Raw genomic sequence first — 24,119 nt, forward strand, 5'->3', positions numbered from 1 at the left:
ACGGTTCTCTCTTGTGGGCCCCCCCTTTGCAGGCTGGTGGACTGGCTGGATGAGTGCAGTCCTGGGTCGTTCCGCCAGGCCCTGGTGAGCTTCTCGTCGCGCATTCCGGGTGCCATCCCGCTGGGGGATGCGGCCACCCTGTCGCACCACCTGGCCCTGTACCTGCCCACAGCTGGCCTGGACCTGCGCACCGTCCTGTCGGGACTCGGGGCGTGGGCCCAGCCGAGCCCCCTCACACCCCTCATTGCTCCCACCCTGGTGCTTCCACCCCAGCCAGCACAGCAACAGCAGGGACAGCAAGCACACCAAGTCAGTGGGAGTGCTGCTCGTTTGCAAGTTTTTTTTGCTGTGGTGAGGAAGACAGCAAGCTTGCAATGAACTAGAACCTCGCTGTTGCATTTTTGAAAAAAGCGCAGGAAAAAAAACTTATCTTTCAGGGCAAATGTATGATCCAAGCTACCTGTTTTTTAAAAATGTAGGTGCTGAATGAGGTACAGAGGCATTTATATTGACAATTTCACTTCATAATAATGTCGATTAGCGTATTTCTTGGCACAAGGCATGAACAGCTCCTTTTCTTCGCAATGCAAGATCTCTTCCTCACTGTTCTTTAATCCTTCACCCTCTTGCACTAATGCGCTGCGGGGAAGCCGCTGCCGCGGCTGTTTATCGCAGCGATTTTGCTCTTCATGCTGTGTCCCCCAGACACAGCCCGCTCATATGCAAGCATATTTCTTTAGCTCCTGGATACCCTGCCCCCTTCCCTTTGGGCACTACGAAGAAGCAGCTGTGTTTCTCTTCATGTTGCAGCACCGTGGGAACGGCCCACTGTCATGTTAGCGCATTTTTTTTTTTATGCTTCACCTTTTCCACTTGAACACTGCAGAGGATCCATCAGAACGGATGACTGCCACTGAATTCTTGTCGCTGTCCCAGGTTCAGCTTATTCGCATGTTTGCGCATATGCGGTTAATCACTGAATGGATTGTGCGACCAGAATTAGGCAAGATTTTGAACCTAGTAGCTGGTAAATCGTATTTTCCGAGGACGCATTAACCAAAAGAAAATTAGTGTAACTCTATCGGATATATATATTGTCGGTGATTTTCAGTGTTTGAACTGGGAGGGAAATTGCATGAACCAGGAATGTATCAACGAGGTTCTACTGTATTCCATACTTCTAAAGGATTTAGCTTGCTGTTTTTCTGGGTTATATATTGTTTTGTATTATAGCTTTGTGATAGCAAGTGCATTTATAGTGAACTTTGTGACTTGCTGGACCAATGTGCTGAACCGGTAAAATACAAATTTTAGGCTTTAAATGTAAAAAGTGCAACGAATTATTGCTGCGGCATTGTTCTGGGAAAGTGGGTCAGTGATTTTGTGTGTTTCTCATTTTAGTTGGAGGGTTTGCTTGCCTTGTCATTGCTCTGTGCTGTTGGTGTTTACAGAGTAGCCTGTTGGGGTGCTACTCTTGAGCTTTGGCTCATGATATTCCTTGTGCAGGGGGATGAAAATGAGGACATAGAAGACAAACCTCGCCCCTTCTGCTGCCAAGCGGCCCCAACGCCTAGTGTGTGCATGCTGTCCAAACACAACAATGGGTCGCTCAACCTATGGCATCTCACCTTCAGCGAAGAGTCTCACTTCACTCATGTAAGTAAACCACATTGTGAGAATCCTGGGCTACTGCTGGTGCACCAGCTTGTGTGTAATGGTGTGCCTGAGGGAAAACTTGCGCATTTTGTTTTGTAAAGTTGGTTTTATATCTGTTTGCTGTATTGCTTTTTTTTTTTCTTGGCTATCTGCAAACATGCAAACATTTCAGTCAACTGTTTTTCAACACTAACAACTTCTGAATTGACACTTCATTCTTGAAGTCAATAATTTAAAAATGTTGCTAATTAGTCTCTGCTAATTCACTTTAGAGAACAGAAAAAATACTGCGGACTAGTCCATGCAATTCTTCAGCAGCCATCAGTTGGTTTCACTCGGTTAGGACACTGTTTTTTAAAGCGTGGTTATCCTTAACTGGGGCATCTCGTCTACCTAGCAGTTTATATTAAATCGTTTAAGTGTCTTTCCCTTTCTTATGTATTCGCTGATGCCATCATGAGCTTGGCCGCTTTCTCCGTTTGCCGGCATTCATTCCAGGTGCTCAGTATTGGCCATGCAGCCAGGGTGTCGGGGCACAGGTTCAGGATAAATGACATCACATGCCACCCTGTGCTGCCACTGCTGCTCACCACGTCCCACCACAACCTGCCTAAGGGCAAGGAGCCCCTGGATGAGGAAACGGAGGAGCTTCCAAATCAAGACTACAGCGACAAGTGGCGGCGGGACAGTGTGCCCACTGCTGCTCCGACGGAGGGTTTCTGCAGTGAGCTGATCCTCTGGAAGGTGGAGTCTGTTGGACCCCTCTCCAAGTCCGGCGGTGTCGCTGAGCTGGCACGCATCAATTCACTCGAGTCTTCGGCCTTCTCCAATGTGGCATGGGTCCCCACACTGCTTCCCAGGTGCAGCTTACTTGGTTTGCTTTTGAGAAAGTAGTCACAGTTGGGGAATGTTGGACATATTTCTGGTTAGTAAATTTTGAATACTGAAGTAAATTTTTTATCAGTGTGTGGTTGGTGACTAACCATTTGAAGTGCTCTTTCAGCAGTACGTGTTCAAATGCAAAAAAAAAAAATTAATCAAAAAGAATGCATACACTGTTGCGGCCTGGATAAAAAGTAGCTAGAATTAGCTAGCTAGCTTAGTAGCTAGCTTGGCATTGGCTCATGGTTTTGCTTTGCTGAGTCGTCGGCATGTCTGGCGACGATACAAGACTTGGGTTAAGCTCTGATTGAGGTTAAGCTGATCTGATCTGTTCGTGCCACAAATGGAACTTGATGAAGACGACGATGTGCAATGTAGGGTGCGAGAGTGTTGCAGTGTAACGCAAGGCGTGATCAGCTGCGGCGATAACGTAGTGCTCTCGTGTATGGGCCAGTGAAGCTAATCTGTTTGTGCCCCCACGGGTATGAATCCCGGGCGCACCAATATTCAAGGTAAAGGCTTCAGTGATGGTCCTGCTTTTGAAGCTTAGGTCGTGAAGTAGAGCTTTCGCTCTAAAAAGGAATTTGCTTTATTCAAATAGGCACTTTTCGTGGGGCTCTGCTGTTTAATAGTGAGAAGCCTGTGTAGGGGACGCATTGCTTATTTCCACCTAAAATGATGCAGTACGACCCTGGGCAGCATCTCCAACTCTCCAAGTGCCTGTTTTGTGGCCTCCGATGGTCTTCAGCTGCGAGTGTACCAAGCTGTGATAGATGCACGCACCCTGCTTGCTGAAGTCATGGCAGCAGCCCGAAAAGGGGAGAATGCTGATGTGAGTTTATTCTTACCTCTACCTTCTGGGAAAATCATAATGATAGGCACATTAACTTCTGTGAGACAGGCAAAGTTGCATGCTTTCGCATGTTTTTGAAGACAATTTAGTGGGCAGAAATCACAGCGCCTTCCATTGCTTTGTGTGCACAGTTCAAAGATATGTGTTAATTTTTTTTTGTCCATTCTGAAATGGCGCAGATTACTCATAAAAATATTTGCAAAATCTGTGAATTTAGCACTCACAACTAGTTATCACTGTGTGTTGACTGACCTTGACGCTTGATCAGGCCTTCCATGTAGTTGGAGCACTCATGAAAGGCTGCACTTGTTTTACATGATCTTTGTAGGGAGCGGCGTAAACTCCGTGTGCCATTTAAAATTTCAAGGCCCGAGACCACATACATAAAACTGCATCTAGTGCCTGGGTATGAAGATTGCTCTCTATCATTGAAAGAACCACACTGTTAAAATTACACTGTAAGCAAGATCTTCTTGACTACCTGCTGTACCTTACAAGTGTGGTAGACAGATAGGTGATAGCAGATATGTGCCCTATTTTTTTTGGCCAAGCACTATTGGCAGGCGGGGACCAGCTGGCAGCAAGCTTAGGTAAACTAGCATTCCTCTGGTCTATATCTGGATTGCCAAGCTCGCAGCACTGATTCATTACTAGCGCAGGAAGTTTAGCATTCTTCTCAGCCTGAGTGGGGATGCTGAGCCTGCACTGTGTACATATTGCAGGCCAAGATAGCCAGATGTTCCTCTAAAATTAAACAAAAATTCCGTACTACCACAGGTGCTTTGTTGAAATGTTGTGCTGCCCGGCATGTGTTAGCACATTACCAAGTACTCATTCCATTTGTCACAACGTGGCAACCAAAATGAGAGGATGTCATTCTGCACTCCTTTTATAATTCACAAGTGTAGAAACTTGGGCGAGTTGGTAACGGTGAAAGTAGCGCCTGTGTTGTGTGCATCTTTCTTTGTCCCTTTTCCCGTTTTGTGCTACTCTCACATAGCATGGACCCTTTTATAGTGAGGAATTGTGCCACTCCCTGCATTATATCAAAAAGAGTAGTACATACCTGTCACTGCACTTGCAAAGGATGTAGCCAAGTTATTACAATCACAAGGAGATACACAACAAACTTCTGATCTTCTTGCATTCTGGGCAAGAGCAACCAGGTTTTTGCCTCACAGTACAAACCCTGCTCTGTGCTTGTGCAGACCATCAGCTTGTCAAGCACAACATCGTCTGGGATGGACGTGCACCATGCAGGTCTTCAGGAGGAGTTCCGCATTGTCAGCCTCCAGTCTACAGCTCGTCCTGGTTGCATCGTCGAGCTGGACGCCATCAAAGATGCTACAAATGTGAGTAGTGAAGTGCAACCACCACTGCGAACAGCTGTCAGGACTGGGGCTAGATACAAGAACTGATAAATTGGCTAAGATGAGCCCAGCATGCCCACACACCTGTGTGTTTTATTTTAGAAGTTTACAGGGATTACGCCACGCTAAACTCAATGATAGCTGCTATGTTTGCACTTGTGGCGCTCATTTTTCTCTCAGTTACGCCCAAGTAGCAGGAGTGGATCTCAGCACCTGGCCCCTAACAGTTCTTCTTGCTGTGCTGCCTTGCTGCACTGAGTGCCACCATGCACTGCAGTTGGCATGCCACTTCCCCTCCTCCAATAGCCTTTGCTGTGCTTCTCTTCGCCCGCAGTGCCAAGTGCTGCTGTGCACAGCAGCTGTGTGGATGCTGACCAGAGTTCTTTTTTTTTTTTTTCAAGGAAATTCATACTGACAGTTATCACTGTAAGACAGATGGCAGTTGGACAGGGCTTGAAAATCTAGGCGGAATATTCAGCTGGACTTAATGTTGCCAATACACATAAAAGGTGGCTCTGAAGTGATGTATTCTGGAAATTGTTGACATGGAGGAGCCTGTGGCTAACAGAACACTGATTGTGTGGTGCTTTATCAGACTTGAAAGCTGGAGTAAACCTCCGGTTCATAAGTGGCAGTGGCGGTTCCAATTTCTTTGGCTTTGGTTGGTTATTCTTTAGATTTGGACTGTGGTAGCACGGTGGCATATTGGTTATGCATACTAACAAGCTGTAATCTCTCTGGGACTTTGTCTCCAATGCCAACTGTCTCATGCTTCTTGTCTTACCAGTATTGTCTTTTGTTAGCTATGGCTTCATCTGCTGCCTTCACATTTTAATAAACTCCAGAATTGCCTGCAAAACCTGTAAAGAGAAGCCAAATATTTGCCCACACATCTGCATTTCTCTTTGGATGTCCTTATACATGACTTTTTTACCTGTTGTTTTTACCTGTTGTTTACCTGTTGTTTTTACCTGTTGTTTTCACTGGTTCTCACCTGAGAGCGTTACGTTGTGCTGCTGCAGGACTGGCAGAACACCCAGCTTCTGCACGTGTTTCAAGAGCAGCTCATCATGGGTGCCAAGCGGGGTGCACTTGGTGGCTCTGGTGGTGGACCTGGGGAGGAGTCCGAGAAGAATGTAGGGCTACTGGAAACATCATTTCAGGTGCACTCCCTCTCCTACTCTGCCTGGAAGACCAAGTGATTGTGACTCTAGTTTGAGACTGCTTATGGTGAAAAAAAAAAGGGGGGGGGGGGGGGGGGGGGAGAGTTTATCTTGTAGTGAATGTTCATATTGGCATGCATTTTGTCTCAGGAGCTGAAATTAATATTGTGATAGAAAGTAAATGCCCGAGTATGATTTGAAATACTAGCAAACGTGGTTTTTTGAGCTGTTATGATCTGAATCCAAGTCTGTGCAAATTAATTTTGCCTGTCAATCAGTGGGGCAAGGTGCCAGTTAGTAGCTTGTTCTAAAAAGATGCTTCTGTATCCAAGTGTGTTGTCCTTTCACAGTGTGTATTCTACTGAACTCCACATTGCATAACACTCTGTGGACTAGAGTGGTCCAGACATATTGGAGCTGAGTGGTAACATCATTGCAGTGAACGAAAACAAGAGTTTGATGGGTTAGAGTGTGTGTGGTGTTAACGAGGGCTAAAGAAAACAGCACAGTTACTACATAAATAAATCTGCTTATGTTTCTTTGTTTGAAGCATTAGCCAGTTAAGACTGAAACAACTGATGACATTGCCTTGCTTCATTTTATAGAACCCTTTACTATGAAAATATCAAAAAGTCAGGCATGGGAATGAATGAGGTAGCATCACTGCCTTATTTGTCATTGCATGCGGCAAACAACTTTAGTTCTGTGAGGCTGAATTTTTGCAGCTTTTGCAAATGTGTGCTTGCCTACAGTTAACACATGCTGTCACACAAGTGGCAGCTGTCACACATGCAACAGCGCATGTGTCATATTTTATATTTAAATCTATATTTTATATTTAAGTGCTACACTTTCTTTCACATTGGTGTAAATCTGAAAAGAAGCATATGCAGGTCCTTAACGAATAAATGAAAACGTAATTTCTATCGTTAATGCATCGAAATAATTGCATAAACCAAAATAGAGGGTTCTGAGGAAGGCATTACCAACAGGTTCAAGTTATGATTCCCCAAGTGTTGTTTCATGTTCCTTCGCAATTTTGGTTCAAAGTGCACTTCAGTAAGCCATGCTGCATGCAAGTGCTTCATTACGCTGTTGCACACATACCGCTGGTGTGGTATTCGGCGTGGCCATAACAATGGTTATACAGGCTGACTTAAACATGCTTGTGTATAGCGAGTAATGGCTGGTACAACTCATCATTCTACTCACACACCAGTACCATGTTTCATCTGAGATTGCCATGAACTTGCTTTGCTCTGTGTAGTACATATGCTTCGACCACCATGCAAAATTTTGTTATTGTCAATAGTTCTGAAACGGCATTAGCATGGCACAAAAGTGGAAAAAATCAAGTTCACAAAACGAGTATTTCACAGCATACACACAGCTAATTGGGGAGTTGCTAGTTATTCTTCTTTAATGACATCCACTTATTCGAACAGGTACACTGCATGCAGCACAGCTTGCATCTTTATGCTCATTTTCCTGGTGTTTGCGCAGGCCTTTGTGGACCTCCGTCACAGCTCAGTATTTGAAGAACCGTTCTACCTGGTTGTTCTGGAAAAAACTGGCGGTGGCCGCACTCAGCTTCACATGTGGCGGCTTGTCATCAGTTCTAGGGCTGCTGCTGGAGGTAACCTTCTTTATTCTCAGACTTCCTTTTTATGCACTTTCCTGAACCCACTGTTGAATTAACACTCTTGTCTGGGCGAGTTGGTTCATTTCTAACAAATAATGCACTTGCGCAAAGAACACAGTACACAACAAAGTAACACATACGACAAGAACAGAGTCGTATGTGTTACTTTGTTGTGTCCTGTGTTCTTTGCGCAAGTGCATTATTTGTTAGAAATGAACCCACTGTTGTATGAATGCTAGGCTAATCCAACTAGCTGAATGTGTATCATTTTTGCTGCTGCCTCCAACTCTTTCCATTGTCTTTGAAGTTTTGAATTCTTGGGGGCATGGTAAAAAAGCGTAAAAAATGTTCATTAGATAGGCGGGTGCTGTGGCAACTTTTTTCTTGTAACCATATTTTTTTTTTTCTGGGACAGTAATGTCCCAAAATTCTAGTTTCATCTTGTGATTAACCTTTATACTTTTGTTGCAAGGGCTGCTGGGTTAACATGACTTCAGTGACGACTGGATGACAGATTCCTCTTTGTCTGTGCTTTCATATACAGGAAAAGCTCGTTGATATGTTTCTTAAAAAATGTGGTAGAAAAAAAGCATTATGCAGGAAAACGTAAGATCCAAACCGCCTAATTTTGAAAGTTTTAACCGTAGAATTAAGTACAAAGGCATATTTATTAATGTGATGGCATATAGGGTCTTGTTCAGCAGAGAGCCCAGCGTCATAGTTGCCACGTTGAGAATCCAAAGTACATATACTAAATTTGGAATGGTAGAGAGAAGATTTAACATGGCCCGTGCACAAGGATGACATGCAAAATCGTGGGGCATTCCACATTTGGAATCTGACCATGGCAGAGGGGCTTCAATGGAGGCAAAATGCAACATTAAAGATCCCTAGGTGGTCAAATTATTCCAAAGCCCTCCTCTGCATCACTTCTTTCTCTCTTCTTTCACACTGGCCTTCCTCCCTTCCCTTACAGTGGGGTTGAGGTGTCCACCAAGAAGTGACAGCTACTGTGTGGCTTCCTTTCCTCAAAAACCACTAATTGGAGGAGAGGATTTTGAGGTCACACATGGAGTAGAGGAATTGAAAAGTGATTGAAACATTATATAAATTGTGATTATAAGGTTGTAACATGACTCAAATGTCATTATGACATGTAAGAATGCGAAGTAAATTAATTGCGCTGAAAAGAAAATTGGGGAAATTAGATGGCTAACCCGCTGCAGTGGCTCTGTGGTTTCACTGCTCTGTGGTTAGGGCACTCGGCTACTGATTCAGAGTACCCAGGTTCAAACCCAACTGTGTTTCAGGCGATTTCAATGCAATCTTTCTTAAAGATCCCATGTGATCGAAATTATTCCCCAGGGCTTCTTCCTTTCTTCTTAATCCCTCCTTTATCCCTTCCCTTGTGGTGCATATGTGAGACAGATACTGTGCCATTTCCTTTCCCCAAAAACCAACCAATTTTTTCAATTAGATGGGCTTTGAACCTGTGACCTCGTGTCTACCCCTAGGCCATCAAGGTACATTGTCCAACTTGGTTACAAGGAGGCCTTGTAGGTATGTCTTGTCCGACTGGATCCGTCTGTGCGAAATGATATGCAAAGAGGACCCCAGGTTGTTTAAGGTACCCAATAACGCTATCATGTCCGACAGGGTCCATATGTGCGAAATGATATGCAAAGAAGACCCCAGGCCGTTTAAGGTACCCAATAACGCTATCACGTCATACCTTTACACTCTAAGTTTGGCTATTTAAGTTCATAAGAGGGTCATTCCATGCCAGCTGATGCAGGCTTTGCGCCCGACCATCTTCGATTTCTTTCAGAAAAATTATGGCTTATTGTATTGCTATGACAAATATTATCCCAGCTTGTCTTTGGCGAAAAACATTTGTTTCTTGTCGTGGCTGCCCTCTTGTTTGCAAGGGGTAGCAAAATCTTGTCTTACAAAACGACTTGCAAAAAAAAAAATGCATGACGTAAATTTTTTCATATACATAAAAAACACTGTGCTTTCATGTGCAGTAAATTGAACTGAATTTGTTTTATTCTTTTCTTAAATATAAAACATGGAAGAAAGAATAAAAATATAGAATTTCGAAATTTATCATTTTATGGTTTCACTGTAGTAACTTCAGCTACTTTTCTAAGTTTTCCAGAAGGCAAAGAAGCCGATAACAATTTTCAAAGATAAAGAAACGTAAGGCATGTCGGCAAAAAAATTCTAAACTTGAGAAAATTTGCTTCTTTAGGTATATTCAGCCTTATTTTGCAGAGTGAGGTGTTCCTAGTAAAAATAGAAAGGTAAGAAGTTGTACACTACCATTCAGTGGCATATATTTCTGAAGTTTAATCCGGAACATTTTTTTATTTAAGCGAAAAAATAATTTTGCAAGTTGAGTGCCTGTGTTCAACTGCCAGTCTGTCTGTCCACCCCTTCTGTCCATCCATTTGCAGTAATCACTAATGATAACAAATGGCAGCTTTTAGCATTCAGCTTTGTAGCACACCTGATCATTAATAGGGATGCTATCATAGTCCCCACAAAAGCCATATGCATATGCTCCAACCTTGCAATTCATCCAAAACCGTAATCAGGGTGCCTATCTGATCTTTATTGCGAGTCATACGGTTTAGTTGTGCCAAGCACATTGCAAAAGTTGGGTAACTCTTTGAGCCATCTGGCATTCAGCCAACAATACCACAGTGGCGTGAATCGTGACTGTGATTAATTTCGTATGCAGGCAAGGGCCGGCAAGATGCCACTGCTGCCACTGTTGTGGACAACCTGGCGCAGCACGATGAGGACGACGCTGGCTCCAACCAGTCATCACGGAGTGGCAGCCCCGAACCCACGGACACAGGGCAGAGTGCCCAGGCGACAGGCTCACCCCACGCTTCACCACTGTGCATCACAACGTCCAAGGCACGGGTGGCATACATTCTCAGATTTCTATAGGAATGTGTCTGCAGTGAGGCAATGAAGAGATTGCTTGACTTTCGTTAACTCATGCTGTATCGAAAAACTTCTGTTTCTTTGATTTTTATGGATGGCTTCATTTACTGAAAGTAATTCATAATTAATCTTTACATTATATGCAGTAGATCCTGGATATATAAAGACCAGATGTATCGAATTATTGTTTATATCGAACGGTTGGAACATTCCCTTGAAAGCCCCATAGAAAAGCATGACAATACTGTTCGCATATATTGGAATCCCGATCACGGGAACATTACCAAACGGCGCACTGCACTCGCACATGGGGCGCTTCTCCTAAGGGGCGCTCCTGCAATCACGTTTCGCTTACGAGGGCTGGTCAGCTGCACAGTCGTGGGCATCTGCTGCTTGCGCTAATGTGAAACCGCATTATGAGGTGAACCTGAAGTGTGCTTGAGGGTAGCCTTCGGACTGTCATGCTCATTTTACATGTGACATCACTGTCACGTGGAAAAAGCAACATTTTATGCACAGTGTATTGTATGATGCAGCCAGCCTAACTGACCATAGCCTAGCAGTGGCCCTCACCTGGCATGTATCGCTCGCTTCACTGCCGAAGACGTTGTGGAAACCCACTGTATCTCAATTTTAATGAGATTATACTGCTTATAATATACCGGAAACATGATTGGACCTCTTATGATAGGCATTGGCTGGTTCCAAAGTACATTCTGCTGCAGTTTCGACGCGAAGTAGGCCGGTACTTAGCGATGTATCGCTCGCTTCACTGCCGAAGACGTTGTGGAAACCCACTGTATCTCAATTTTAATGAGATTATACTGCTTATAATATACCGGAAACATGATTGGACCTCTTATGATAGGCATTGGTTGGCTCCTAAGTACATTCTGCTGCAGTTTCAATGCGAAGTAGGCCAGTACTTAGCGATGTCTAGCGAGCAATGCGCTACCAGCATGCCAGCAGACAGTATATTGCTGCAGAAAGCTCATCATTAGCGTGAATGAAATGTATTCTTGGTTCTAGGTTGCAGATAAGCTTACCTGTCTATTGTCGTTTTCTATATATCGAATTTTCGATATACTGAACTATTTTGCTATCCCCTTCGAGTTAAATAATTTACATTGTAAAACATTTGCATGATCAAAACATATTCTGAGGCTTCCCTTTCCAAAGGCACCCAAGTAATGAAACAAGGAGAAATTTAGTGAATGTTTTGTACTTTACCATGGAAAGTGAGTGTAAGAGCTGCACCCTGTCTAAACCGTGAAAAAAAGTGTGGCCCTTACACGAGTATATATACAGTAATTGGAAATTTGCTGTTATTCTGCAGGTGTGCACCCAGGAACTGCCACTTCCAGCTGATGTGGAAATTGCTCATGCTGCCCCAGCAGCTGGCCATGTGAGCTCATCCAATATCTACCCAGCCTGCTTTGCTCCTTACGTACTATCCACAGCCTGCAGCGATGGGCTAACAAGGTAAGTCGGAGTCACCTAAAGGATTTTAAAATGTTGGGTAGATATTTGAAGTCATCATCATAATTTGTTATACTACCTGTAAAGGTCTATCACACATTTCTATGCCATAATTTCTATATCTAGTGCATACTGTAAAAATGTATTTTATATTTGAATCCAGCTAATGGACTTCGGATGATTTTCAGTTGTTATAGTTGGATACTGCTTGGTAATGAAGGGGCAGATGCCCCTCAAAGGAGGCCCTCCAGCCTATGGCTTCAGCTGATATTCATGATGTCACGGTTAATCCAATTAAGCCGTGGTTAGTCCCCTTTTATCTGCCACCCCTTGACATGTCATGCTGGCGGGTTCAAGGGGATTAACTACAAAGTCAGGAGAATCGGTCGACACCATTGACTGGAGCACATCCTTTGAAAGGCATTTGCTGCATTGTTCTCGAGTTGCACCCGACTATAGTATGAAACATGCTGGTAGAAACTTGTGTGACAAGGGGTGTTAGAATTACAACTTCAAAATGTAATCATAGTTCCTCTGATGGGGTTTCCTACAGGTTCTGGAAGTGCAAGGTGGACTGTGATGGAGATGGAACACCCAACTTTACTTGGGTTGAGTGGGAGATGACACTGAACAAGTCATCTAGTGCCATACAAGTTCCTGGTAAGTGACTTCTTTATTTGCACTTCAAGGAAAGAAATAGGTACCAGTGTACGAAAATCATTCACCATGCTATCTTGTTAACTACTGTTTTTGCAGTGATTTTAGAAATCATTCTGGGTACATGTGTTTCACTGATAATATCCACTGTGTCATTGGCATTGTATATGAAGTTTCTTCATGTGTCGGCTTGCTTTTGTTCTTTTTTGGTTGTTTTGCAGGCCAGCCACTGAGTGTCAGCTGTGCGTACAGTGGCAGGGTGGCATGTGCCTACAAGCGAGGCCACTCTTTCAACCGGCCCGGCTCTAACAACCCTTCCGACCGTTGCGTCAACCTTGGTGTTGCAATCTACGAATGCGAATCCACTGGAGGGTCTGAATGGATCCTTGAAGACACAGTGCTTCTGAACAATGTCAGGTTTGTGAAGCAACAAGTGATTGATGTTTCTAGAAACTACACTGTTCCCACATTCATTGTGCATGAAGCCTCTCTGGTAGGTGTAATCTCTGTGAAAGGTATGTGTGCAGTTTGCTCTGAAATCTACTGCCTTGCAAATGGGATGCTACTTGAAAGTGGCTGCATAACATCTGTAAGTAGAGGGATATGCATACCTGATTACCATATACTAAATACATGTTACGGCCGCACCTTTTTTTTTTCTTAAATTCTGATGTAAATTTCGAATATGTGGCCTATACATGAATTAAAAAAAACATATAGCTGTATTTATTTTTCAGTTATCTACTCCATAATGGGGTGTGGCCCATACATGCATGCGGCCCTTACACAGGATTATACGGTACCAGTGACAATAGACTGCGTTGCCTCACTTTTCATTCTGAAGGACAGTAATATAGAGTGATGTTAAGTGGCTGGCCAAGTAACTAGTGTCTTTGCTTGTAACCCAATAAGCCTTGCAGGGGGAGTCATTGTAATAGCGATTATTAGGTTTAAATTTAATGTGGCATCAAAGCCTCTGTCAGTGTTATTCAGTCACACCAATCCTGAACTAGCTGTATTCATCAAACATGAATTTCCTGCATTGGTTACTCTGTCTAATTGTATTTCTGTGCGCCTGGGCTGTTGCTGAAAGTCTGTAGATTGATTTCGAGCCCCTCGTTTTTTTAACGTTCTCTTACATCTCTATACGTGAGTATTTTTGCATTTTGCCATTATTGAAATGTGACTGCCACATTTGGAAATTAGACCTTGAAACTTGCGCTCAGTAACAGAACGTAATAGCTCCTGAGGTGGATATGTTACGCAAGTAGGCTACCAATTATAGTAGAATTTGGATGATATGATCACTGTTGATACAAATTCATGAAATTCCTGGACTACATCTACAACGCACAGAATTTCACATGCTACGGACACTCTCCCGCGTCACTGTAGATGATACGGACGTGTCAGCCATCACCTTACCCTCGATCACTGAGGGCCGGCACACGATTGCCAGTCGTGCGATCATGCGTAACTACAAGAGAACCTGTGGGTCCCAGTGGCTTCTCTTGTTAACGGGGGACGCGGCTTTGAAATCTTAGATAATGGTCCAAAAATTGACTTTTTTAAAAAATTTGTTGTATTCGCTTGCATGCCTCGCTTTTTATACTTTGTCGAAATTTCATTGCTGAAGTTGGTGGGGAACTACTGCAAAAAATTGTTTCGTGAACCCTGGCAGCTGTTCATTGCAAAAAAAGCACTTGAACAGTGGGCGTTTTTTTCCTGTTATAGTTTTCTGCCTGATACCCACCTTAAGGAGCAGATTTCCTTATGGCGTTCTTATATATTTTGACCCCGTTAGTTTTATTGCACTTTAGGGCCACAGTGCAAGTGAGACAATCTTTGCTTTTCAAATTTGTGAATGTTAAATTTCTTGTATAAAATTTTCTTCTCCCTCTAGGTATTTGAATAGAGATGGCACTGCAAAAATTCAAAACCAAAATTTGTGTTTTGAGAAAAAAAAAATTATAGGAATGTCTTGAACTTTAGCATGCCAGTAGGAATGCAATGAATGTTGAACCCACGGAGGAAGACTATTTAGGAGGTGAAACTCTCGTCTGCCCGAGCGAGCGCAGACGGCCAGATAAGGTCACAATTGTATGCAGTGGTGGCGCCATGCGGCGCGTCGTAGAAGCCACAGCGAAAAAAAAAATGCAGCACCCGGGCAGATGGCTCCGGCGCGCTCTCCGGCAGCGCACATTCAAAGCAGATGATAAGCAGACGAAATGGGCGTTTGCTTCCGCGGGCACGCCGTGACGTATTTCTGTGCCCTTAAGTCAAACAGCAACAGTTCTTGTCGGTGTCTGTTCGAGGGTTGTAATACTAACAGCGCTGCTACGCACAGTGCGGCCTCCTTCGGAATTTTCTAGTCTTAAGATGGGATGCAGGTGTTTTGTTCGAAATTGCAAAAGTGGTTACAAGTGCTGCAGGGAGAAGGTGAGCAAGGTGAGAGAGAAGTTGTAGCCGCTTTTTGCCTTCTCGGCTGATGTGTAGTCATAAACGCTGCGCCGTATGACGCCCGTGTTCTCCTCCAACAGATGAAACTCAGCGTGGTCACATGCTCGACGAACGTGAAGGCATGTTTGCCTTCGACGAATGCCAGCAGCGCTTATACCCATCCAATCAAAGTCATCGCGCGGGTGTCAAACAATAGTCCTGCGTACAACCAGAAGCTACAGATCATCTTATAGCGTTCATGGAAAAGAACGCGTTTTATTTTTTACTGTGCTCAAATGGTTCAAGCGTAACACCAGTTGCTCTTCAGGCTATCAGTGGTAAAGAAGCGCGCGAGAGTGCCCTCAATAGAAGTCTGGCTTGTGCGGCCGAAAGGGAGCAACACGCTCAACCGGTTGCCTTGGCAACCGAAACGGCGGTAATTTCTTTCCAGGCCACCAGGTGCCTCCAGCATGATAGTGGCTCCGCGGGCTTGTGACCTTTTCTGGTCGCTGCAGACAGCGGAGTTTCCACTCCTAAAGGATTCTTGCTCCGTGGTTGAACCAGCCTTCTGCCACATTTTCTTAACACTGCAGTGTTTTCACGAGATTTGGGTGGAAAATATATATTAGAAAACAATTTAGAATTTAACAGAGAAACTTTGTGAGAGCAGTCATAAAATTATCTCTATTTTTCTAAAAAAATTTCATGTATGTAAATACATCAAAAATAAAAAAAAATTCGGAAAGGTGCATTTCCTCTTAAAAGTGAGAGTCAGAGCAACAGATAAGGCTAAGTTGCCTTATTGTGAAGCTTTATATAATCTCAGCAGCATTTATGCTCATGCCATCAGTTGCTCTTGGTAGCTTACTGTGACTAAGATTCTAAATGCAATGTTTTTTCTTGCTATTTGCACCTGCAGTCTTCCACGCCTAGATCAGACTGCTCCTGGTGTAGACCTGGGCTCTCTGGTTGACACCACCCTGCGGCATCGCAAAACAGCAGACTCGCTTGTGCAGCGACTGGCCTCAGATGGGGACCTCAGTGGGCCTCCAAGCTCTCTGCAGCGGTTGCTGTCAGTGCCCAGCTATGCAACACTGCATACGCTGCGCAGGGCAGTGATTGAGCAGGGCAACCAGGGCCCCTTGGTTCACAAGTCACTCATTCAGCTTGATTGGGTCTCGTCAGAGGACGGCTCACATGTTCTCACCGTTGCTGTGGGCTCCCGCATCCTCCTGTTCGCACCTGTGGCAAAGGACGTTGTCCAGCAAGGGGACACTGGCCTAGAGACCACAGTAAGTTCTAATGTGTAAATCAGATTTATCAGACGTACTATTACCTGAACCATGTGATAGCCAGTTTAAAACTCAGCGTACCCGGTATCACCTTAAGAACTGATAAGCAACATACGAGCAAGAACTGAAGAAGCCTGATGTTTAAAACTTGCTCTGCTGACTTTTAATGAATTAAATGTCTTGCAAAGTAGCATGGCAGGGAAACCTTCGAATTAGATCAAACTAGGTATAAGCGTTCATAATTGCCACTTCATTAGCAATGGTAACTGGGACGTGAGAGCATAGGAGTGACTGAATCACTGCTGGAAATGAAGCGATAGCCTGTCAGGTGGCTTTAAATTGTGTCTTGCAGGGTGTAATATTTGGCTACCCAGCAGTGGCACTAACATTTTATGTGCATGTTTTGTACTGGTCCCTTTTGCATTCATCTGCCCACAGGACAAAGTGCAAAAATTTGCGTGCTTGCTGTGCACTTTTGGTGCTGCTGCCTTTCATTCAAAAAGCGGCCCGGAACCATCTCTGTCGATCATGAAAAATGACTGTAGGGTACCTTGAAATCTGTGCTGTCTTGAAAGATTTTTCTTGAATTGGAGTAATAGGAGTGGTAAAATTTAGGAGCGGTGAAATTAAATGTCCAGTATTTAGCTTTTGCTCTTTCTCTTGGTACATATTTTCTGACCAGGCGTGTGCAAATACTAGAAATTTGGAATAGTTTCCTAAACATTCGAAAATTACGAATTTTACTGCATTAGCAGTATGAGTGCCATTGGGTGAAAATGCCGGTGTGTGTCTCTGTGTGTCTACTGAGTGAAGCCTTCGGTGCCTGCGGCGACCAGAGGAGAGAGGGAAAATTTGCATCAGTGGGAGTGGAGAGGCTGAAGGGATACACTTGGTTCCACTGCAGAAAGCATCCTATATAGAGCTTTCTCTCTGAAAAGCCTTGAAGCCATCCTGGGCAACTAAATTTTATGCAGCACAGCCTGCGCACCATCTTTTGCGGTGTAGTTTCATGCTCGCGCCTTCGGTTTGCAACAGCATTTGTGGCCCATCATGTGGCTTGCAGTGCCACAAAACTGATATTCAAGGGCTTGAGAAGGCTGCACTTGTACCAGCATTCTACAGCTGGCACTTTGTTATCAGGCATTGTGAGGGAGCATGAAGGGGACAGTCCCTACTGCATTGTAGCCCAAGCTGCAGCTCTTCTGCTTTGTGAGCTGTCTTGTTGTGTTTAGCCAGTAATGCGCTGTGTCATGCCCTTTCGATTGCAACCTCTGATGTCACTCTGGCAGTAAGGTTTCTGGCTACTTTATAATTGATGATTCACCTCAGCGTTTAGTACCAACAGCAGCTTACAATGCTTCACAAGCACTTTCAAAATCTGTTTCTCAAGGAGAAAAGGAGGTGACGGATAAAAGCCGCTTAAGCGTGACTTGATGAAACCTGGCCTCCTCTGCACATTTCAGCAGCAGTTCTATTACAATCTAATAAATATATAAAAAGCGTCAGTATCCCGTGTTCAGTTTGTACACTTTAGTTGACACCCTCAATTGGCACTTTTCAGATTGAAACAGTTAAGATAAAAACACGTTCAGTTTGAAACACACTCATACCCCTGCCACACTGCAAATTTAATGTCATTCCCATCGAATGACATTAGTTTGCTGCCACACGAGAAAATATAGTAACATTTGATGAAAATGACATTAGGTATTGAATGAGTTTACAGAACTCATTCACCAGCGATCTCCGAACTAATGTATTACCTCGACACCAGAGACTCGGTGAGAATATACACCGAAAATAAATTGGCAAAAGCGTCACAAGCGTTATAATATATCTGTGTTCGTATAATTGTGTGGTCATTCATTTATTTATATAAAAATGTCAAATAGCATTGAAAAAATAAAACTCTCTCGCTACCAGCCAACCCGATGGATGAGCAGCCATGTTTTTGTATAGCCTGTAGTGCTGGCTGTGCCTGTTGTTGTGGCAGTTGTGCATGCGGACTTGTTTGGTCTTTTACGCTGCGTTCATCTGCTTCTGTACCGGGCCAGCCTGTTGCGGCTTTGTGCTTTCAAGCATAAAATCGCAGCAGTCGCTTCCCGCTGCCGTGAATCCATTTCACAAAGCGTCGTCCCGCCACTTTCCTGCCGCCGCAGGCTGAACTTTGGTTTGGCTTGGGCTCATGGTGGATAGCAGGGATCAACACGTTAATGAAATGAGGGTTAAAGATTTTAAAATCGGTTTTCATTCGCAAAGCAATACTTTTGGCAACATATTGAAACGTACATCGAAATTTTGTATGATCCACTTTCTCTTCATCGCAATCGCCATCATTTGCAGATGGCATTAGCTTTGGCTATGTAGCAGTGCGCAGAAAAAATGACATTAAATCGAACAAATGTCATTCGATGAGAATGACATTAAATTTGCCGTGTGGCTAGGGTATCAGTTTGAAGCACACTCAGTTTGAAACTTGCTTAGTTTGAAACACGTTCAGTTTAAAAGCGTTAAATGTGAAACATGTTCAATATGAAACACATTCATTTTAACACACTTCAGTTTGAAAATCACAAGCTGTAAAACTTAACTTGCCATTCAAAAAATAAAGAGCATTTCATGGCAAATCAAATGACTTTAAGGTTTTTATCAATAACTAAATGCAGTTTTGTAAGCCAAAGATTGGTACTCGTATTATTAGTTTAAGGTAAAGTTTAACAGAATAGAAAGATGGGCGAGTCTAGTAGCGAGACGGGCACTTGTCCTCTGTCTTCTTTCTTCGTCTACGTACAGTTTGTGCCCACAAAACATTATGAAGCTAACATTTATTACATTTAGTACGACATGTTTGCCCCTCTCCCTCCGGTATTTAATGCCAGATAGGCCTTACAAGCATAATGAATTATGTTGAGAGGGCATTTTTTTGCATTTAAACCGTGTGTATTCATTTTCAAAACTGAGGACAACTGCATCCAATTTTATTTTTTGATAAAAATTTGTTCAATTGTTCTTTCTGGGCATGTGCAAGTATGTCTGTCAACAGAAGACTGATTCCTTGCTGAGAAATACGAATGAAAAAGTTTCCTGCCACTCGCTTCAAACTCGTGATGTTTATACCGAAAAGGACTCTGTGGTCACTTTTTTGAAGTGAATGGGGTTGAAGCTTAGCCTCTGAGATCCAGGCTGAAAAAAAAAAAAAAACTGTGTTGACACATCTCAGTTTACTTGCAAAGTCTGCTGGTGATAGCGACGCATGCGTTTCATTCTTTGCTTTTTTCTGGCTTATAAAAACTATGTTTTCAGTGAAAGTGTCTTTGTTATTAGAGTGAACTGATTTATTGACAAAGGCCAATTTCAATTTCTCCTTAGTGCCTCTTTAATGGCGGCAATGGAGATAATGTGGGTGGTGACCCTGCCCTTCAAGAATGGCTGCTGTGTTACTGTCGTGATGGCATACACAAGTGGTAATAAAAGAGGGGACCTTACTTTTGCACTCAGTAGAGTCGTGCAGCATGCGACTTTGCAGCTTGGTTGACTTTTCCTGGCAGTGTAGTCTACCTGTTGCCTGTGACAACTTACTTAACTCGGGAGAGTTCAGGGCCCCTTTACATTCAGTCAAGTGTACTGGTATTTTCACAGTATCAGTTCTGCTTTCAAGCTCCTATTGCTGTGTCATGGAACTTGGGTTCTGCACAGATGTGGCACAATTCCAATAATGTATTATGAATGTAAAGTTGTACTCCAAAGAGCATGCTTACCTTCAACCGTCTTGTCTCTCCCTTCCTCAAAGTCCCTTGGCTCTAGCACACCACGGCCCCTGCTGAAGCAAGTGTCATCGCTAGCTGCACCAGTGGTGTCGACAGGGGCAGCTGAAGCGGTCCGCTGGCTTCAGATTCGCTGCACACGCCTGGAGGCAGCAGATGGCCTGCCCCCACTGCCCATGCAAGTGTCGTGGGTGCGTGATGGCATCCTGGTGGTGGGCATGGACAGTGAGATGCACATCTACTCACAGTGGAGGCCCCAGAAAGGAGCACCGAAGGGTGAGACTCTATTGTAGTCACTGATGAGCCAGATGAGATGAATGGAATGAATGACTGGAAAGTGGGAGCACTGGGAAAATATGTTCCATTTATCAGCAGTTCGATTTACAGAGAGAATAAGCAGAGTAGCACATCATGAGCGTACGCATTATTGCAAAAGAGCAAGCAGTGTATATGTGTGCTTTTTTATGAAGCACTTCAAATGAAAGAAAATGAAAATTTGTCAATTGTATGATCTCTCTTTCCACCCGGAAAATACTTCAGAAATCGCCAGTTCATCATCATCATCATCATCATCATCATCATCACCAGCCTGACTAAGCCCACTGCAGGGCAAAGGCCTCTCTCATGTCTCTCCAATTAATCCTGTCCATGGGCACACTGTGAGACAAGAAAAATATTCAGATAGTTTTGTTTACATGTTCTGTGGTTCGTGCTCCCGCCCCGTAGCCCCAGCCAAGGGCAACTCCTATGCACACGTATCTTGGCGTTATAAAAATAAGTCTCCTTTGAAATAACTTTTCATACTCTCACGATCTGTTTAGGATAGAAAGGGATGACATCACAGGTGTCTTGTGAAATCAGAAGACTACCGTGAAAACTTGTGTACATATATTGCTATGGGGCATAACTCAGCTTTTATTTACCCCCAGTTGGCAACAGCAGCACCGCCATGTCTTGCTTACATAACAGGTCGATGTTGCTCTATTATTGCCAGCCTTTCCAAACAGAAATGGCTGTCCAAGATTTGCCGGGCGAGCCACAGGTAGCACACATCCCCTGTGCCAGTCTTCCCCTCCTGCCAGGAGGCATGGAACTGCATGTGACAAAAAAGTATATATATAATTATACATGCAAATTGGTAGCGGTAACACAAATTCAAAAAGCGCATCATTTACCTGATGGCAGTCACTTTCCCTGATGAATGATAGGCAACACGATAGAAAACTTCCGGTTAGTGACTTTACATTTGGTAACCTCTGGGACCTGTATCGCACAGCAATCCGAACATACTGGACTGTTGGCAGTTTGATTTGCCATTTACTATGGCTAGTCAGCTGGGCCGCAAGCGAGTGTGAAAAGCGTGAAAGGTGTACTGTGTTAGTGCCCTTGATATCCATTTGCCTCTGACTGTTCACCTTGCAGTTGCGTTGTTATCTGTATATTACTCAAGGTGCGCACACCGTGATGACAGAAAAGAAGGACCACCAAAAGAGTGACGAGCAATGCAAAAGCCGACACAAATTATGTTTTTTCTCTTTTCACGAACATGAAAATTAGATGCGCATTGGAATTTGGGGCGCTTTACTATCTGGTACTGGCAGTTTTGGTTCTGTTTCCAGTTTCCTTTACTCAGTGGTAGTAAAATTTTTATTTGGATTAAAGAGATTTTTTTTTTACACTGCCTTAATACAAATCCATCCAACTCTGAAATGTGTGTTCTGTTAAATGGCCGTTCCATGTAACTAACTTCAATTTATCGATATTGCACTGCATAACCTAACTAGAAGCCTTGGCTTTTTGAGTAGGCTTGTACCCAAACTATCCTCTTACAATGCAGTAGTCCACTTAAGTATTTTCAAGTGAATTATTTAAGTTAATTTCTAAGTATTTGTTATCAAAGCCTTCAGTGGTTATCAGCAGCTATGTGCTGATGAAAACACATTCTATCGCAAGGGATTGTTGTTGCAACATTTGTCTTTTTGCAGAGATTGGTATGTGCTGTTAGTGTTAAACAAGATTGCTGTTAAAAATAGCTGCTCGATACTTAGATTTCTCCTTATCTTTGCCACATTTGCATGAGCAATAAACGAAACCCTGACTTGTATTTAAAACCTCTTGTGTGCACACCATGTATTCTAGGGCTGAAGAACAGTATGGCAGCAGCAGAAGATGAAGACATCTGTAAAGTGCGCATGCTACCCGAGGAGGAGCTTCTGAGCCGTGTGCAGGAGATGTCCCAGTTGCGGCTTGGGCCAGGTGCCCCGCTGGGGCTCGCACGCAACGCTTCCTCGTCGTCCTCCCAGGCGATGGACAAGAAGAAGCAGCGTGGCGAATCCGCCGTGTCTACTGCTTCTCGGGGCACCACAGCTGCCAAGTGAGGAGGAGTCTTCTGAAACTTCGCTGAAATCTTTTGAAATTCAAAACAGGCCTTGAGGGCTGCTTAGCTTGTAAGTTGGAGTTGAGGTGTGCTTAGGAATTGTGCAGTAAATGTCTGCATTCAGCTAGAGCATGACTGCTTTAGGTGCGAAAGCCTGACCCGTGTGTGCCATAGCACTCAGCATGGACAGTGTGTTCTGCAAATGGTAAAAGGAAAAGGCAAAAGCCTTACTTATTTCACATAGCTGAAGCTGGGCCTCATATTTTGTCTTTGGATGCCACCTTGCTTAGTCGACTAGCAGCAGTGCTATTAGAAGTTTTAGTTACGATGTGTAGGAACACAAACAAGAATCCTGTGTATGTGTTAGCACTGTGCACTTTGCATGCGAATGCTTCGTATGTGTGTTGCAATGGAGTTTCTGCTCACAAGAGCTAGCTTCTGAATCTATTGTACAACGCAGATGTGTGCAAGTGCTGCATCATGTGAAAAGCATTGCCTTTCAAGACACAAGCTGTGTTGTTTTCATACCCATAGTTCTTGTTTTGGTATCTCTCAACCAACTCATTCCTGATAACTGGTATTATCGACTTTTCCTTAGTGCCATTTTGATGACAAAGAATCAGCAGCTTTCTTTAGTTGAAATTTCAATTTAGCGGTTTTCAGGTGTGAAAAAAAATAACTGACAAGGAAATTGCTCGGTTCTCAAACACATGCCTGTTTTCTGTTGTTCTCCGGTGGTCAGGTTCAGTGTTGAAGATTCATATGCTCAGCTCTTACCAGGCGCACAATTTTTGTCAGAAGTATTATCCCGTTATGCATGTGACAGCTCTGTATTGTGGGGCAGGTACAGCACCTCTGGAATTATGACAGCACTGAGCGATGAGAACTTTTTTTTGTATCTGCTCTTTTGGTGTACTGGGAGGGTTATGGAAGAAAACACAAAGCATGGCCTTTCACTAGTTTTGGTGACATGCAAACATTTCATTTTTCTGCCTTAGTAGGCGTTACCTGTTAAAATTGACTTCTGTGTTGTGCCAGGGAGTCGGAGACAACGGTCGTTGGTCCGATGCCAGACCTGGGCCTGTTTGAGACCTGCCGCCTGGCCTGGCCGATGCTTCCTCAATATCATCCGAAGCAGCTCATGGAGCTTCTGGGCTTTGGAAAGATTCGGAGAGTCAAGGCCATCCTCAGCCACCTTGTACGCTGTGTCTCAAAGACCGGCCAGGTGATTAGCAATTTCACATTTAGACCTGGCACCGTGTGTCGGTCTTTTTGCAGTTACTATACTTTAGGGAGGTAAAAAAAAATGCATGTCTTGCTCAACAGGCTTGACATCCTGTGGCTGTAGTACTTTTTATCTTTTTGCTTGGTCTTAGCTCACTTTCTGGTAACTGTGTGCAAGTGTTTGCTACGTTAAAGGGAAAGAGCTTATGATTTTTTAATACACACATTTGCAAAATATAAGCCGCATTGATCGTGCAGCTTTGAAACTACAAGCTTTACTATGTGATTTCTTTTTGTTGCTGATAAGTGACAATCTAATTTATTGCCAGAAATTGTGGAGTTTCATGTGCAACGTGTACTGCA

General features: G+C 43.7%; 1 protein-coding gene and 1 non-coding gene across 5 annotated transcripts in view; both read left to right on the forward strand.

The window, feature by feature from the left end:
* The window catches only part of Rbcn-3A (rabconnectin-3 alpha), a 100,990-nt gene that overhangs the window by 18,465 nt on the left and 58,406 nt on the right, over nt 1-24,119 (forward strand). For all 4 annotated transcript variants that reach the window (XM_077658181.1, XM_077658182.1, XM_077658183.1 and 1 more), the window contains exons 14-28: nt 33-309; nt 1,507-1,656; nt 2,155-2,516; nt 3,223-3,370; nt 4,600-4,743; nt 5,784-5,924; nt 7,428-7,560; nt 10,313-10,494; nt 11,861-12,006; nt 12,557-12,663; nt 12,882-13,077; nt 16,019-16,391; nt 20,182-20,431; nt 22,295-22,529; nt 23,571-23,757. In XM_077658181.1, the coding sequence (XP_077514307.1) occupies nt 33-309; nt 1,507-1,656; nt 2,155-2,516; nt 3,223-3,370; nt 4,600-4,743; nt 5,784-5,924; nt 7,428-7,560; nt 10,313-10,494; nt 11,861-12,006; nt 12,557-12,663; nt 12,882-13,077; nt 16,019-16,391; nt 20,182-20,431; nt 22,295-22,529; nt 23,571-23,757 (3,031 nt within the window). The remainder of the gene's footprint in view (nt 1-32; nt 310-1,506; nt 1,657-2,154; nt 2,517-3,222; nt 3,371-4,599; nt 4,744-5,783; nt 5,925-7,427; nt 7,561-10,312; nt 10,495-11,860; nt 12,007-12,556; nt 12,664-12,881; nt 13,078-16,018; nt 16,392-20,181; nt 20,432-22,294; nt 22,530-23,570; nt 23,758-24,119) is intronic.
* LOC144126448 (U6 spliceosomal RNA) lies at nt 8,295-8,401 on the forward strand. The gene has a single exon (XR_013313498.1). It is a non-coding gene; the product is annotated as a U6 spliceosomal RNA (small nuclear RNA).

Source organism: Amblyomma americanum, chromosome 3, assembly GCF_052857255.1.
Source record: "Amblyomma americanum isolate KBUSLIRL-KWMA chromosome 3, ASM5285725v1, whole genome shotgun sequence".
Taxonomy (NCBI): domain Eukaryota; kingdom Metazoa; phylum Arthropoda; class Arachnida; order Ixodida; family Ixodidae; genus Amblyomma; species Amblyomma americanum.